Source organism: Rhopalosiphum padi, chromosome 3 (assembly GCF_020882245.1).
Source record: "Rhopalosiphum padi isolate XX-2018 chromosome 3, ASM2088224v1, whole genome shotgun sequence".
Taxonomy (NCBI): domain Eukaryota; kingdom Metazoa; phylum Arthropoda; class Insecta; order Hemiptera; family Aphididae; genus Rhopalosiphum; species Rhopalosiphum padi.
This window is the reverse complement of record NC_083599.1, coordinates 13,453,037-13,471,882: the sequence shown is the minus strand read 5'-3', so window position 1 is coordinate 13,471,882 and position 18,846 is coordinate 13,453,037. Positions and strand designations below refer to the sequence as shown.

Genomic DNA, 18,846 nt, shown 5'->3' with positions numbered 1-18,846 from the left:
TGTTTGATGGTTGTCTTCGTATTCTATGTGCAATATGACATTAAATTAATCGAAATAATATTAATAATAGAAATACGCCGGAATTAAAATTAAGAAAAAATTGTTGTTTGAAAGATTTGATATTCTCGCATAATTTTGTATACTCACAATCATTTTTTTACAGCTCCATTTAGCTTGAGTTACAAAAAACTTAAATACCTAACCCGTCTGTATACAATTTGTGCTCATAAGTTATAACATACACCGATACATCAGTAACATTTATATTCTGTATAGTATTTTTGGTCAGTATAGGACATATAGTTAGGTACACAAAAACAATTTGAATAAAAACTAATTATTCTTTTTTTTTTATATATATTTTTGTTATATTTAATACTAATAAGTAAAATAATTATTCAAATCCCATGAAACATATTGTGAATTGCATTCAAACTGCAGTGCGATTACATTTTAGTGATATATAAAAAAAAATATATAATATGAGTATTCAATAATATTTACTTAAACTAAAATAAAAAAAGAAACCACATGAAGAAAATCAAAATACTAAAAAAGTAAACTATGATTTGTCGTATCGGCCACACAATACGCGTATAATTTTAATTATTATAACATAATATAAAATCTATAAAATATAATATAATAATATGATCGTCCATTCCACAGTAATAAAAAAAAGTTGTGTACAATAACAATCTATACAGAATATATAATATAATAATTATGTGTGAATTACTATGCGTGCAATCTACACGCAATAACAGTATTGCGATTAAGTGATATTATAGTAATAATAATATTATTATGGTTGTTCGGAGTAGATGCATCATTTCGGTATTAACGATCCGATGATCGGTACGTTTGTGAACGAACTCGTAGTCGAGTCCAGCAAAAACTTGAAAGAGTCGAACGCACGTACAAACACCCACAAGAGGAAAAATCCGAACAACAGTTGTGTGGCCAAATTCAGCCAATATAACCTGAAAATATGAAATATATTTTTATTATTATTGTTATAGCGTAGGTAGGTAGGTATCTATAACAGCGTAGGCGGTCGCGCGGATTGAACGTAAAAAAAAATTATAGGAATTTTACGGTTTTACCGCAGAAATGGAACATTATTTCAGTTTTTATATAGGTATTATACGAGTCTGTTGCATTATATTTTTTTTTTCATTTGGTGTTGTCGTACAATAATCCATAAAAAATATTCTTCCAGAGATACACTGGTTGAGGTCAACTGCACTCGTGGTCGATAATAAAACTGATATATATATATATACGTGTATATTAACAGCAGCTAAGTACTACGGTTAACGATGTTGCAACAATCAGTTTTACAAATATCGATTTGTTTTACAATTATTTGCACCTCCCGAACAAAAAAAGCTTTTACTGGTTAGGCAAACTTACCAACAACAGAATGTTTGATGTGTGTACCCATTAAACAAATAATAAAAACTTTGCTAAAAATTGTGCGCGTTATGTCTAATGTTTATGGGTAGAGGGATGCCATTTTCCATTCTTATGAATATTACTTCAAATATTTACACACCGCCATATCTAGCCAATCTCTAGAGTCAAATATTTTATGAGACTTATTTCAAGGATAAATCGGTTAATTATCTATTGAGAAAAAAACACCAAATATATTTGATCATACTGAGCTCGTAAAGTTTTCTGGATAGGTACCTACCTCATTTTATTATATAGTTTATCTTTCGATTTATTTTTTATTGTACAACAATAACATTGTTATTTAATATAACTAACGTGCAGATAGTAAGTACTTATCTTTAAAAAAAAAATTATAATAAGAGATATCGTATTTATTTTTACAACTTTTCTAACATAAATATAAATGAGGTTTGTCAAATAAATTCTTAGGCATATTATTTTAATTCGGTGATTCTTATGAAGGGGGCCCGCAGAAATTTTTATCGAGAGAGGGGGGGCAATATACGTATACATAATTATAATATGTATTGTATAAGACTGCAATAGCCCTAAAAATAAATGTTATAACTCATGAGTTATTTATTTTTTATTAATATTATTATACTAATTAACTAATTTTATAAAGAATTGAGATAATTATAGTCTTCAAATAAAAATAAATATAAATACAATTTTATAAACCTATACCTCCGTTTCTGCTGCATATTATTGTTATCGTTTGATTTTACCAGATGTTTAAACCACAGAATCTTATACAATATATTCACATGGCGCTTATCACTATATAATACGTACAATACACGTATATTTTCTGATAATACAGCACATGCAATTTTTTATTGTTTTACAAATGATAAAAAAATTATTATTATAACATAAATATCAGAGGTCATTGCCCCCTGGCACCCCCACGCGGGCGCCCTTGATTCCTATTATTATATCTGTCTTTTTCAATGTAAGTAGGTTAATATATCCCAGAAATAAAAAAAAACCATTATTATTTATTACAACCCAATTTCATTAAGAGTGTTCTAATATAAATTATTAAAATATGCTTTATATTTAATTATGTTTTCCTCCCTTTTCCATTTCATATATTGATTAAATTGTTCAACTATAAGATTATATTACACCTTTATAACAATTTTATTTTCGTTATATTCGTAACAGATTTTAAAAATTATTAATTAGGCCCTGTATTATTGAAAATAAAATAAAATGTTGATGATATTGTTTAAAAAATAATATAAAATATTTATACATGGAAATATAATTTATTAATTTAGAACAGTATATTAATACTTATCGAGAATAACCGAAAATTAAATCTCAAAAGATAAAAAATATATTTAGAAAACAATTATTATTTTGTTATCCGTTATTATTATCTGTTGTTTATTATTTAATTTTTCGAAACATTTTAAAATATCGTTGCACACCGACATTGTGCTCGAGGCATATCAGTACGCAGCGGCACCCAATAAGAAAATCACTGGTCTATAATCACATCGAACAAAAAATAACGTTTTTAAAATCGTTATAAGACATTATCTAAGTTTAACGATCAACGCTATTTGATAATAACCGACTGTATAAGTGTACAAGGTATAACTCTTATGACAGAACTAACCACAGCGTATAAGGAAGAATGAATGTTTTTATTGCGTATAATAGTCACGCTGATGGTTAATTTATAATTTTATTTTCAACCGCAACGGAAGTTATGTATAATGTTTACAAACATTATTATGGCGTGTGTATGGCATGTACACTGTAACACATTTTTTAATTGTTAACATCATTAAGGTTCGTAAAGAATTCAAATAATAATTTGTTATTAAATTAATTTAGACGAAAATTCAAATACTTGGTTTTCATGAGAACATTTCGTTTTGAATAATTTTCTTATTTTTACAGCTTTTGGCGAATGGTAAATAAACATTATATTATATCATTAATGATACATTATAACACAACTAACCGTCCGTTATACATAGTAGATATGTGCGTAGGTATAATATATGTGAATTAATTGGAAAGTCGGTAGCTTTAATTCGAAATATAATGTAGATATTGTGTTCAGCTTTTACAATATTAATATACATTCAATATATTTTTTTTAAAATTTGAAAATAACCCTTTGTACAGTTATTTATTTTTAATATGGAGAAAAAATAATAATTTTAAAATCGGTTTGGTTTTGAATGGAAGGAAGATATTTCTATTTAAAAAAATACAGCATCATATATATTATATGATAAAATTGTATTATGGTTTTGTAACTATAATGCTAGGTGAACCAACCTAAAAAATAGGTACACTACTCATGGAAATTGTATTTAATATTTGTTTTTATAATATCGTTCAATATGCTCACTATTCACTGCTAATTTTAACTCTATTGTGGTCTAAATTATTTATAGTCTTATCTGAAAAAAGTTTAAGTATGTTATATTTAAATTATAATTGGCCTATAATGTTTTAAAAATATTTAAATAATATATTAATTATACTTTTGCGTGGTTATTGATATAGTGATATTATATTGTATCTTTAATGTTACCTATTATGTTAAGATTCTATCAGTGCATAATGTAAGTGCGTAAATAACTTAATTTAACATTAGGTAGTTTACATTTTTATTCCATTTCTCATTATTAACTTAACAAAATGAAATTTACTATTCTTGAGAAATGGTATTTATCTGTTAAAAAAATAAATGAAAAAATTGTATAAAAAATATCAACGAGATGTATATTGTTTATAATCTTTATAAAAAAAAAATTATCAAAGTGTGAAAACAATACAATTTTACCATAACATATTACTATGCTATATTTTTGAAATAAAAGTTTTTTTCGTTAATTCATAATTCAACCAATTTCAAAATTGTTTATTTTTTTTATATTACAAATTGAATTTTGAATAAAAAAACGTAAGTGGTTTTTGACATTTTTATTAGTCATATACTACATTGAAAAAACTGCGTACGAATATCTGTATTATTTTTCGAATTCCAGTCACTGACTTTCCAATTAATTTACTCGCTGTATTTTATATAATCATTATAATATTAATCGACCATTAAAGCACGTGTCTTAACTCTTAATGTTGTAATAAACGATATATTATTTTTATTAACTGCAATACAGTGATAATTTAACGTAAAAAATAACATAACGTATAACATACAGCAAACTTTTTTATTTTTCAATAATTTTGTCTTTTTACAAGACAATCTTTTTTAGAGCATCTATATTTTTAATATATTTTATCAAAACCATTTTTAAAAATTTTTATTTTTTTCAAAGTTATACAATGATGTTTAAAATTCGAATTTTGAACGAATAACTTATTATGAGTTATAAGTATTTAATCATAAATGCACCCAAATGTTGACCCTGTACATAATCCACTCAACTTGACCTAAAATACGTATAAGTGTAAAATGTTCTTTTGTCACGACTTAAAATAATGTGATCAAAAATAATATTAACATAAACGTTAATAGTTTTTGAAATAATGATTGTTACTTATTACATGAGTTATTATCAAGTATTTATAGTATTTAAATATATAGGTAAATAATAGGACTCACAGTTTGAGATGAAATCTCGCCCGGTCCAGAGTTGCAAGAGGCTCTTTCATGCAATATTGACGAGCACCCAATAACACTTGGATCATGTACTTTTCAATGTCAACATCGGTGTTCTGAATGAAGAATTTTTTCGTGTCCACTTCATTCAGACCGTTTATTAACGCTTTAGTGTTTTCGATTTTGAAGTTCCAACTGCGCATGGTAAAGTACTGCAACACTTCCATGCCGACCGCAATCCTCTTCTGAACTCGTACCATGCTAAATATGCAACACACGCGAATATGTAGTGTCAATATGTGGTTTTTAAAATCGGCAAAGTAAGTGATTTAGATATTACTGGGTTATAATTAAGTTTAACTTAAAACCATTTTACTAAAAAAAATACTCAATTCGCTTTTCGTATTTTAGACACTTAACCATCCCATCCATAATACGTATACGTTACGTATGTTGGTTCAGCGATAAGGTGATATGATTGAATAAAACGATTCGTTTCCGCCTGAGTGTATTTTACATTTATCTTATATTTAAATTCCTCGTGGAATTGGCTTAAAAATAAAATCTCCCCCTTTTTAAAATCGTAATCTTAAACTCTTAATAGGTTAATTAATACTAATTGGCAATAGAGATTGATACTTTTGACAACATTATTTTAATATTCGTTTAACGGCGTATTGACGTGTACGTGCACATGCGGCAGCGCTTCGCTTTTTATTTTACGCACAGTCACGCACGTTAATGATTAACAACTTACTAGCACACCACGCATATGTACACAACCCCTAAATAACGGACAGTATCGGATCCCTGTAATGTTTACTTACAATGTCTTTTGCCTGGCCAACACCATAATTCCGTCGATCAAGTAGGCCGGCACGACCTGCAGCCAGAACACAATGAAATAATGCACCAGTTTGTTGGTCCTTATCGATCCGTTAGGGTACCACAGACCAGCGTCGAATGGATACTCATATGCGTATCGTTTTCCTTTGGCCAAAGTTTCACCCCAAGTCAAGTGAACAATGTCTCCTTTGGATATATTGTAACACGGCACCATATCGTCCATTTCGTTACTATAACAATTCAACGTTTATATATTTATTCTTCGTCATTAATATTTTATTCAATTATTTTTTTTTCTATTAAATAATTCCATGAATACATTACAAAATTGTATTGACAGTTATAGATATTCAGCTGAAAATAAAATATACCTATATATCGATCAATGAGCATGTATAGAGGCTTTAAACTCGAATCAAATGTATAGTACAAAGTTAGTTTTGTTCGTTGCATATTCTTAGGTAAATCCAAAACGTATTTTGTTTAAACAACAATAAAATAAAGCAACAGCTAGTGTATTATAGAAAAGGATATAAATTATAATAATAAGTTCTCTGTGTCATTTTATTTTTAAATTTTATAATAATTATTAATTTTATATGAGTAATTCGGATTATCGTAAATTCGTTACGTTAATAATAGTATTTAAATTATCAAATAAATAAAACGATAAAAACAAAAAAAAAATATACACTTCACTTGACGTATTCAGAAAAAAACATATCAAAATATTATATAAATTACGTACGTTAACGTAAATTACATATGTTTTATAACTTAATGTATATAGGTAGGTACATGTGTAAAAGCTCATGAATTCCTAAACTAATGCATCATCCTGAATAGTATCTTCAGAGGTGACATATGGTTTTAAATAAAACAGTCAGTTCATAATCAAATATCCCATCGTTCAATCAACATTGACAATTAAAAAGTATAAAACATTATTTTTTGTAACGAATCAAACAAATTGCATTTAAAATGCATTGTATATGACTACAGATTAAAATTGTAATAATATATAATTTGTCTATACTAAAACCTAAAATATTTATGTCAAAAAATGTTTAAGTATTTATTGCATACAATAATAATATATAAATGACAATCAAATTATTAATTAAAAATCAGTAGTGCATACCAGCCCCTTTCAAAATTGATTTGTTATTATATTATATAAAGCATGGTCACAGAAATAAAGGAAAACCCTATGAAGTACGATAGCATGACATCCCAAATTAAAAATGTTAAATTTAAATTTATATCAAAAATTAGTTATCAATGAGTAAATATTGTTAACCGAAAATTCGACATTTTTAATACAACACATAACCCGAAATGTATATTTTTATCTTTCGGGATGCTGTACTGACATTCTATATTATGTAAGTATTTTGGATAGAATAAAAATACATATGAATTATTATTGAAAAACATTTTTTTTTTTTTAATCAAATTCACGACTATCGGATGAATTTAGATAAAATATCCTATGATATACTATATAGAACTAGAGATATATTAATAATTATTCATGCACTTTAAATGTGGAAACTGTAATGAATAATTAATGAACAAATTAAGTAAAATTATATTATTAACTTTTACATGCTTTTTGCTTTTTATTAATTTGTTTATTCTTCATGTTTAAATAGTTTCGGGTATTTTAACTATTACGGTTAAAAATATTTTTGCTAATTGAGTATTTAAATATAATATTTATTATTTAGGCTTAATTTCAAAATATAATAGAAAAACGAGCATCAGGGAGTCATCAGTCCAGCATACCAAAAGATAAAAACATTAATTTCAGGGTTAAGATTTTGTGTTAAAAATGCTTAATAGTTTTCTATAAATTTTTAAACTGAAAATTTTAAATTTAAGGTGTCATGCTGACGGACCACCTATAAACTGTATGTATATATTATTCCTTGTTCGATGTTGGTGGGCTTTTCCAGTGATCAAAATGTTCACATCGTTGGCCGGTCGATTTATAATAATACATATATCATAATATATTATATATACTGTATTATTATAATGGTAATTTATCACGCACCAAACAGACAGAACAGGAGCAATATAATATATTTTAATATTTACTTGATCATTGTTCTCTTCCAAGCGATCAAAATCAGAGCGTTGATCGCAATATCTACGGGCACCACTTCCGCTTCGTAATCCGGACTGCACAACACGGACCGGATCACGCCTTTGCCACCAGCCACGATGACTCCTACCGGACCGTTTAAGCTGTCCACCCATCCGGGAACGGGCTCTCTGAACGCAGGCGTCACTATAATACGCGACAGGCGCAAAAAAAATTGGAAAAATTACGTTATTCGAACCAACGCATTAGGCATACAACAGTATAAGGCTGTTGCTGTTACCGCCACCTGCAGCTGATGCAGATCGTCCGCGGTGGCTATCGATTCCAGCGCAAGTGCATAATATACATCGCGTTAAGCTTTAGGTCAGTATTACGAACAATATACGATATCGATGTATAGACTTACCGATCGATGGTCGGGCCACAGATATTGGAATCCGGTTAGAGTATTGGCTGACCAACGATTCCGCCAACCTTTTGGAGTACGTGTAGCAATTCGGATGGGGCCCGAGCAATCTGAAATCGATTAATTTTAATTAGTTGAATACAGTTGAAAACCGTAGAACAATTATTATAATATGTTACGACCCCGTTGATTCGTCAGAACAATTACGTTATTCGAACATTTTTATTAATTGTATTTATTTAGTCGCTTATTTTCTCTAACACCATCACTGGGCCCACGATGCTCAGGCTAACCGGTTTGCTCGCCCCGTGGCGAAACAAAAATAAATAATTGATAGCTAATTATATTATTCTCTGAACTGATGGATAAATATTGTCATTTATAGCTTCAGAAAAAAATCAATTGAGGAGGTTAGGCGTTTATTATGATGTGTGTCTACTTTAAGTTTAAAATTATCGTGATGCAATGTCGATAAAAAAAAAATATGTATTAAACTAGTCAATTAAATTATTTCTTCGTAATAAACCATTAAGTTAGGTTATTACATAACATTACAATTTAATTTTATACATTCTCAGTGAAACTGGCAAGTTTTTAGATTATCACAATTTTTTTTACTTAACTTTTAAGTTCGAATTTTGACGATACCTTTTTTGAATATTTAAACAAAAAATCTATTACTTAACAGTGTAAATTATGATTTGATTTTTTTTTTTTTTTTAATTAACCATAAATATTATTCTGGTGAAATCAAAAAGTTTCTATATAGATTTAAAGAAAACAAAATTTGTAATATTTCTTAACAGTTGCCAGGTTGAAAGAACTCATTCAACAAATTACAAAAAAAAAAAATAATAATAACCGTGAAATTTAAAGCACAGTAACTTTCGTTACATTGGTCATATTTTTGGATTTGGTCCAGTTTCGCGCAGAATCGTCTTATGAAAAATATGATTTATGCTTATTTTAAAATTAACAACAATATTGGCTTATACATTGATTCACGATCGTCGATACTTTGTTTTTTTTTTTGTTTGCAAAAATCATATTTTATTATTATTTAATTCAATCAACTAAATCTCTAAATTAAATTTTCGTTCAATACATAATAATATAATGTACTTTCGTATACGACATACGTATTAAGTATTATTGACGTTGTATTATTTGTTTTCATATAACAATTATTTAAACACATTACATGTAAGAAAGTAATAATTTCTTTAATTATCAATAGTATTTGTTTATAATATTTTAAATTTGTATGTTGAACAATAATTACTGCCTTACCGGAGTATACAACAGTATAATTATTTAATTATTGAAGATAAACAGTAGTGTATAAGAAAATGTTAAAACTGTTTAGAAAAATTATAAATATATTAATACTAAAATTTATATTATTGTGTAAACCAATTGCTTAAATTTATAAATTAATAACTGATCATTTAAATAGTTGTTTACTTGTATAGTTTAAACGAACTCTTTTTTAAACATAATTAATATCAAATAATACCTGTCTAGATATTTAATAAATAGATAGGTATACTACGTATATAGATTATATAATTTGTTGTAAATTTGTCAATTCAAATATGATGTATTTTCTTGTAAATTGATTTTTTTTCATGAACATCAATATGTGAGTACTCAATCTCCATTATAGTGTTTAGTTTACAAGTAACAAAACAAGTGATAAATAATTATAAATACACAAAACGGTGGTGTATACGCAGTTGTTCTAAATACGTTATTACATGATCTTGAAAACTGTATACCCAATAGTAAAAATAATAATTATATTCAAGAACGCATATAATATTATGTCAACGTTAGACACATACGAAGTAATAAATTAAAGGTTAATAATAAGTTTAAGTCAATTTTATTTTGTTTACATTTAATTTTTAGTAATTTTATTTTATTGATTTTTATTAACATTATCTTGATAAATAAATAGTTACTTTTAATCATATATATAAATTACATTTGATTGTAAATAATCAAATAATAAATATTATAATCAAATTATTGTTGATGATAATTAATACTAGAAATTTAAGTATGCATTTCTTAAATTCACCTCGTTTCGTTGCCGTTAGATAAAATAATTGTTCAATGAAAATCACTTATTTTTGATACCATACAGGTAAGTATAATAACGCATTATAATAAAAATAAGCACGTTATTGCACTTGGGTACTATCCAAAGATAAAATTAAAAAATGAACCAATTATTAAGTATTTCCATCATAATGATATAGATAATTACATAAGACGTAAGTTATTTCTTATTATTAGGTGTTATAATTGCTTTCGTTCAGTGATATTTATTATTTTTATTATTTTAAACTATATATTATCGTTTATGTAACAAAATGTAATTTATTTGACTTAAGTTTATAAGTTAATGTTGGTGTCCATAAACTCAACAACCCAAAACAGTTTAAAAAATATCATTACCTCGCCCACACTTGTATTATATTACCTAGGCGTGATGATTTCAATCGTATGATCGTCCATCCATTCGACAGCGCGCATGACGTCCTCCGGATTGGCCGGCGATGGATAAATCGTTTCGTCGAGTGTGTCATACTCGCAATGACAGAAAGCCGTGGACAAATGGACGAACGACTAAAGCAACAATATCGTTACATTTTAATACATTTAATATGTATGTTGTATATTATGAAAACAAAAAAAATCCGTCCTTGTCAAAATAAAATTCCGCCGTTTCACTGACATAAATCGATAATCCCGTCAAACTGCAGTGTGGTACTCCATTAGTTAGCGATGCTCCATTCTATTTGTGCACAGTATTATGCCGGTTTTTTTTTAAAGAAACTGAATACCCATCTCGTAGTCACTCTCGCTGTGATGATGAGATTTTTTAACGGGCAAAGCAAAATATTGATTTTATAATTTTGTATTACCGATAGGTACAAATAAGTCGTATCACAAATTTATTGATTGGATGACACACTGAAATATTTAATGGACCAATCGTGGGTATCTTAACAATGTCTAAAGAATTATATAAATACTGATCGTATTCGACTATACTACGCTGATCGAATTCGACAAGAGCGTTTCTGACTACTATAGAAACATTAGAAATAAATATACATATTTTTAATATATTAAACTTCAATTTCAGGAATTTTTATAAATTTTGTAAACAAATTAGTTTTTATTAAACATTTAGTTGTTCTGACTTAATTTTTAAATTAAAAGTTGGACATTTTCATTTAGAAACGTCTCAAAAGTTAAATTCCTGAAATTTATAATCATTGTTAGTGGCCAATATCAATAAATCTATACTTAGTAACAATGGAATAATACAAATTGCGTAATACAATACAGCTTACTATATTCAATATAGTGAATATAATATACCTAATATATCTATTCATGATAATATAGATAATAGATATATATCTAATCACCGATCTCACTATCACGTCTTGTCAGTTTCACATGGCAGTAGAACGCATTATTCCTATCGTTACTGTAGAAGATACAAACAAATTAATTTTTATTGGTAAAAAAAAGAAAAGAAAATTAATTTATATAAATATTTAATAACTTTAGTATACTGTTTTGAAATAAAGTGTATTATTTAGTTGATAAATGTATTATAATCTGTAGTTATTTTATAACATTTTAGTATTACGTATATTACTGCATAAACATAACTAGGACTTTAAATTTAGATTTAACCTATACAATTATTTTTCATACACTATTATAGTCACCTTTTATAGGGCATTTTAAATATTTTAAAAATCATATTTTTCGTAAAATTGTAGGATTTTAATTTACCCCTCTCACACACACACACACACACACACACACACACACGCGCGCGCGCGCGCGCACACAATAAATACAAGAGTTATATATTTAACACCACTGATGACGACAATATTATTGTAAGTTAGGTACATTGTGCACCATATGATATGTACATTGTACACATCATCAAAACCGAAAACACTAATGCACTAATGTGTACTGTTATTATTCTATATTCTTAGTGTCTAATTCAAAGTTACCGCCAATTTTTTCATTTGAACTGCCAAGTCCAATACGTGTTTCGTTCCAGTTGTATTATGTCTTATCGCATCTTTCAGACCGGATTCCAAGCGCAACGACGCGGCTCCGTTAAAAACGATTGACACTTCGTTGATAAGAATCGATTTGTTTTCGTCACTCAATCCAAGCCCAGGTTGGCCCAGATCACCTTCCATCGCTTTGATTTTTTTCAATCTTTCCGGACACTCGGTGCGCAAACGGTCGAACACCTTTGAAAAAAAAACAAGACCCATCGGTTACTTACGTGCTATATTGGACTTCTACTATAGTCTATAACATTTGCATATTTGTAAAAAAAAAAAAAAGGCCACCTAGAAACTAATTTGTTTCATGTCACGACAAAGCTAAATCTATAATTTTATGTTGCCTATTTGTGTATATTTTGCTTTTTGAAGCATATTTATTTGTTTGTATTATTTTTTTCCCAAATTTTCTTCAACAGCAGTGGTTGGTAAATCTGCAGTTGAGTGTGAAAACGAGCCAATTTAGAGGTATTGTTCGTGACTAATTTAATTTTGTTCTTATTTCAAATTTTCATTAAAGCGCTAAAAAAAAATATTAGTACATATTTTGAATGCATAAGTGTTTGTATATTTTAATTTTTTAGGCCTATAATAATGTGTCTTCTGCCCTAATTACAAAATATATAAATGCGTACTACGAAGTAATATATTAGCATCTATTTATATTTATTTGGGTTTAATGACCTACGTAATAATATATAGTTTTTCGAAGGTTCCTATACATACCTTTATATCTACGCTGTTATACTTGATGACTGTTAATTTATGTTTGTATGCCTAATGACCTTATTTTACTGGTCCTTATAACTGATTATTAAATGTCGTTATATTTGTCATAAACAACAATTTCTTCTGAGCTTATACATATTATATACAAATATTAAAGTCACTTTTACTTTCGACACTTTTATAATCAGCTATACCTAACTTAAGTGTTATTATAATACAAACCGTATAGTGTACCATAACTACCTATTATAATATTATGTTACGTTGATCGTCGTCCGTAAACGTATATCGCTATACGACCAACGACCTCAAGAAAACGATAAATATAATAAATAATTACAGCGTTCTTCAATATTATTATATGTGCCGTTTTAGGTGTAACCGTGTAACAGGTACCTGATGCACGCAGTGTACGTAAACATCTTATCAAATTCTAAATAATAATAATAACTATATGCACCGAAGGCCATAGGTATATTATATAGGTAATATTACATTATATGTGAATGGTCCAGAGACGTGGAACACCGTTCACAGACATACGTTTATGTGTCAATCTCTTGCTATATCAAAAACAGCTTAACAAAAATTATACAGAAAATATGATTTCATTTATTGAGCAACAACAAATATTTTATAGAAACCTCATCCCCTCTAGCTAAAAGATTTTCAGATCACGGGCTTGGCCACAGTAATCATAACGAAATGTTTTTTAGTTATTTATAGGTACCTGATATACCGCCTACTAATTACTGTATCTCAAAATAAAACTAAATAATTATAATACAAATTATATGGGTTCTATAAACATTACTTAATAATTCGATTAAAACAAAAGTAATTGACATGGAGAACTAGATTTCCTAAAAAAATGTACTATACTAATATAGTAAACTAATTAAAGTAATGTCAATGTATTATTTGTAACATTAAAATAATTAATATTATTATAGTATGGTCACTAATATATAAGTACTTTAGTGTTATATAGTAGGTATAATAAGTATTAAATAAGTATTGAAAACAAATTTAGAATGTGTGATAAATAAATAATAATATTATGATAATAGTTAACGAACCATAATTTTTGATTTAGAACAGGGAGAGAATTTATTTATTAATTTTTTTTATTTATAGTTTTTTTGGTTAACTGTATAATTTTAAAACATAATATATGTTTTACTAGGTAATTTAATTATTTAATTAAATTAAAAGCTTTTAAATACGCCAATAAGGTCACCAAATACAGAAACCCATAAAATCACCACTCATCGATAATATTATGTAAAATAAATAATAGGTAGGTACCACTAAAATTAAATAAACAACATTTAAATGGGTACAGGAAAATTTGAGCAAGTCAGTTGTTTATATTTATTTTGATTGACACATAAAATCAGAACTGCAGCCTATTGGGATTTAAACGTTGAAATGATGAGAATATACTTTTATAATATTATTATTGATAGAGTGACAAAAACAATGTAATATTATTTATCAGATTATGATAATAGATAGGTACAATGCAGCACTTTAAGGTGTTATCAATTTCTTCGGACCATACTATTTTTAAATTTATTTTCCACTTGGCCTGTAAAATGTAAATGTTTAAGATATAATCACTCAACTGCTAATTTCCTTATTTGCTCTATCCTAGCTGCCGGGCTGAAACCTCGCTTCGGTCTACACAGTACATAAATGAACTTGACGTCGCCGCAGTCTCTAAGCAGCTTTTCGATGAGCACTTTGCCCATGTAGCCGGTACCTCCGGTGATGAACACCGAACGACCGCTATACCACTCGCCCACTCCTTCGTTCGTCATTTTATCACCTGGAAAATAAGATACTCGACGTTATTCAACAATAATTAATAATATACATAATATATTAATATTATTACTTATCGGCAGACAATTTATATTTCAAATATTGTAGCTAATAATAATAAATATGTGTACAATGAATGAGTGTATATGATATATATGTTACGAAAGACGTACATCATAACATATACATATATGTCGACGACATAATATTAATATTTGTTTTATTAACGCGCAGTATGCAGATTATATCTAAAGAATATAACAATATTACTCGTGCGGTGGGTTTCCTCAAAGAGCAAATTTAATTTTTCCCCAGTGAAGGCGGTTTGTTATACTTTATTACATTAATAATTAATTTCCAAAATAAACAACGACCATAATATTATTAACGGAAACCCCAAATATAAACAAAATCGTGGATATCATTATAAGTATTCCTCTTCGTATACCATACGATTATATATATATATCATGGTGGAAAAGATGATTTTAAATCCGGCTTACAAAACACACTCGACTTAATAAGAATTACGAAAATATTTCAGCTTCAATAAGCTTTTCGTATTTTAATTTTTAATGAATACGCATTTATACATACGCGTTATTGAAAGCTGTTGCAAGACAATTTATCATAGACTATGCGGTGTTGCGCGACACGTTATTGGATGTATATAATATACTGTTTTTTATTTTTTTTTTTTTATCATAATTCACAATACAACAACACTTTACATATAACACTTTTGTTGCAGAAGTTCCCCACGGCTTCTCATTTGTTAACAAATAGAAATCGTAAATCTATTAATGTTCATCCGATAGAATTATCTAATGAAATTATTTTTTTTTATAGCTAGACAGCTCATTGATCCGTATTAACAATGTATAATTTGATTCGGAGACGTTTTCCAATTTAGTAGTAATACGTTTTTTTCTTTCTAATCTCATATTTGTTTTAAAAAATAATTGTTTTAATATGATACCTATATCAATGCGTATACTATATGTCTGTATGTTTAATACATAATAAGTATCATTTATATATATATATATATATATAAGATATTTATTATAGTAATACCATGCGTGAAATATAATATAATAACACAGGCAATACCAATGATACCACAATATTGTCCATGATTATTGTAAATACCATCATAAAAAATACAATTTAAGATTCACCGCGCAGTTAAACTATTCTAGCAAATATTTATTTCCGCAATACGTATATCATGTAAAATAAAAGTTTGTTAAAATACATATAGGGATACTTCAATTTAAATCCATCCAGCTTTAACTTTTATAGGAGCGATAGGGTTAGCCCCTGCCATGTTTACACAAATCATATTTTATGTTGTTATAATAAAACTCTACATTAGTTAGTAAATAAATAATTAAACATTTTTTTTCATAATCAAATAATTTATTGGTCATTACGTTGCTATGTCCATACGGTTATTTATTGAGCAGGTTATTGTTGGGTCAGTGATGTATGGGGTGTGTACATGATCTTTTTAAACGTTTCTTTAATCCATTGCACAGCGAAACACAATATTCAAACGCACTTGGTGTCTATCCATATAATAACTATTTATTTCGGCCTTGTCTTGTAAATAACGTTGTTTTATCGTGTACCTATATATATATTATATATATTTATTTATTTTTGAAAGGGGAAAGAATCGTCCCTTTTTACCGTCGCTTTCTCTCGAGATGAACTCGCAAAGACGTCCCCGAATCTATCCTGGTAAGAATAAATTACGAAAATTCATTGTTATAATATTTGTATACAAATTAATTTGACTAAACGTGATGCTTGAAAAGCGGAGCTCGTGTTGTCTACGTGACTGAAAACAGTATGAATTCGCTGAGTCAAATCAAAGTCGTAATGTACCTATCAATCGGCGTGTCATCATACGAGTGAAATATTATTATCGTCGAAATATGATAAAACATTATAAGTATAATAGTAATGCGATTAACGTTTTCGATCACCCATATAAGACCATAATAATATGCATTATTTTAATATTATAGTTATACATAATTATTTGAAATGTTGAATATTGACAAATCAAACCGTAAACATAGCTACTTGTAAACAATTGCTGCGGGGTGAACGCACGCGATTTATTTACGCGTACCTATACCTATACACCTATTTATGATGTTTAATCTCAAACACGTGTGCAACGATATTGTACGTAATTATGATAATTATTACAAAACGTGCGGGTCGTAGGTATTGAATAAAAAAAAATTTACGGTACTTTTTCGTACTTAAACTGAGTAATTAGGAACCGCGCGAGTGGTTACAAGGACGATAATATTTTTATTATTATACATCACAATCACGTGTGATAGAATGCTGAGAAAATTATCCAGTTAACCTGCTAAGTGTTCGAATGAAATAGAACGTGACAGAGAATGTGACGCCACGGCACGATTATTAATGTTTTTACGAACCGCTAAAAGATTGTTTATAATGATAATAACAACAACAACAACAGAAATATAATAATGATAATAATAATAATAATAAAGTTTGGTTTATTAGAAATTAGAATATTATTTATATCTGTAACGCGGTATTTGAAATTAATATTTGAATATAAGCTATTATATGATTGATATAATTATAATATTATATCAATGATAAAGTAATAAATTATAATAATTTCATCATGATAATATTATACACTGGAAATGAAATTACTCTACCACCATTTGCTATTCCCTCATACGTACACGGTCAGGCACGTAAAAACACAGGGGGATGTTTTGGGTGTTCAATAACACCCCCCGAAATACTTGGGTTTTTGTTTGGTTATTTACTTATTCAATTTTAATGTTAATTTTGTTATACCAATGTGTGTATTTAAAAAAACTATTTTAAGTACACCTAATTTTCATAAAAAATGTTTGTATATTTATTAAAAAATGTTCTACTTTTCAATAACTGATTTTCAAAAACACCCCCAAAACTTTTTCTGCGTACATCCCTGTACACAGTACAATCGTATACGTACAATTTTTGAATTTTATTGAAATTAAATACCTATTATAATGATAATGTTATTATGTTATCAATTTTAAAAATGTCATAGTAAATTCGTCGAATAACTTACCGTATATCACAGCAATGATAGGTACATTATAAGACTTACAATATTAATATATTAAAATGCCAAGTGGTGTTGAACATTATAAACAATATATCTGTAACTGAATACGATTTAAGTAGGCAGCAGAAATAATGATGTATATATCTAATGTATGTTATAAGAGACCACTAATTTTCCGTAAACTTGAACATAAATCAAGTACGTAGCAACTATTTTTACTCGAATTTCAATCCAATACATAATTTATGATTTTCGAAAATCATCAAGACTCATCTGGTGTGAATATGTTCAAAAACTTCGTAAATTGGTTTAATTAATAATATAGTAATATAGTAATAAGCATAATCATAAAATAAATCGGTAGGTATCTCAATATTCTAAATTTATGAAAATATGGTTAAAAGACAATTGTCTATTGGCAATAGAAATGAATTCCCTTTACATATTTTTATACAAAGAGGCAAAGATCATTTACTCTCCCTCCTTGTCCTATCATCTAATTCATTGAATATTAACATATTTGCATGTTTTAAGGCGTTAAACTTGAGCTTAAATATTATTTTTTTGTAATTAATTTCTTATTTGTCATTAAAATATTAATAGTGTAATAGATATATTAAAATGCTGATA

General features: G+C 27.7%; 1 protein-coding gene across 1 annotated transcript in view; it reads right to left on the bottom strand.

The window, feature by feature from the left end:
• Positions 1–83: 83 nt before the first annotated feature.
• Positions 84–18,846, bottom strand: part of LOC132926656 (putative fatty acyl-CoA reductase CG5065) — a 39,060-nt gene continuing 20,297 nt past the window's right edge. The window contains exons 2-9 of the mRNA XM_060991029.1: positions 14,894–15,096; positions 12,474–12,722; positions 10,907–11,052; positions 8,419–8,528; positions 8,006–8,198; positions 5,884–6,132; positions 5,060–5,317; positions 84–983 (exon numbers count right to left, since the gene is read on the bottom strand). Coding sequence (XP_060847012.1) covers positions 830–983; positions 5,060–5,317; positions 5,884–6,132; positions 8,006–8,198; positions 8,419–8,528; positions 10,907–11,052; positions 12,474–12,722; positions 14,894–15,088 — 1,554 coding nt within the window. The 5' untranslated portion in view covers positions 15,089–15,096 and the 3' untranslated portion in view covers positions 84–829. The remainder of the gene's footprint in view (positions 984–5,059; positions 5,318–5,883; positions 6,133–8,005; positions 8,199–8,418; positions 8,529–10,906; positions 11,053–12,473; positions 12,723–14,893; positions 15,097–18,846) is intronic.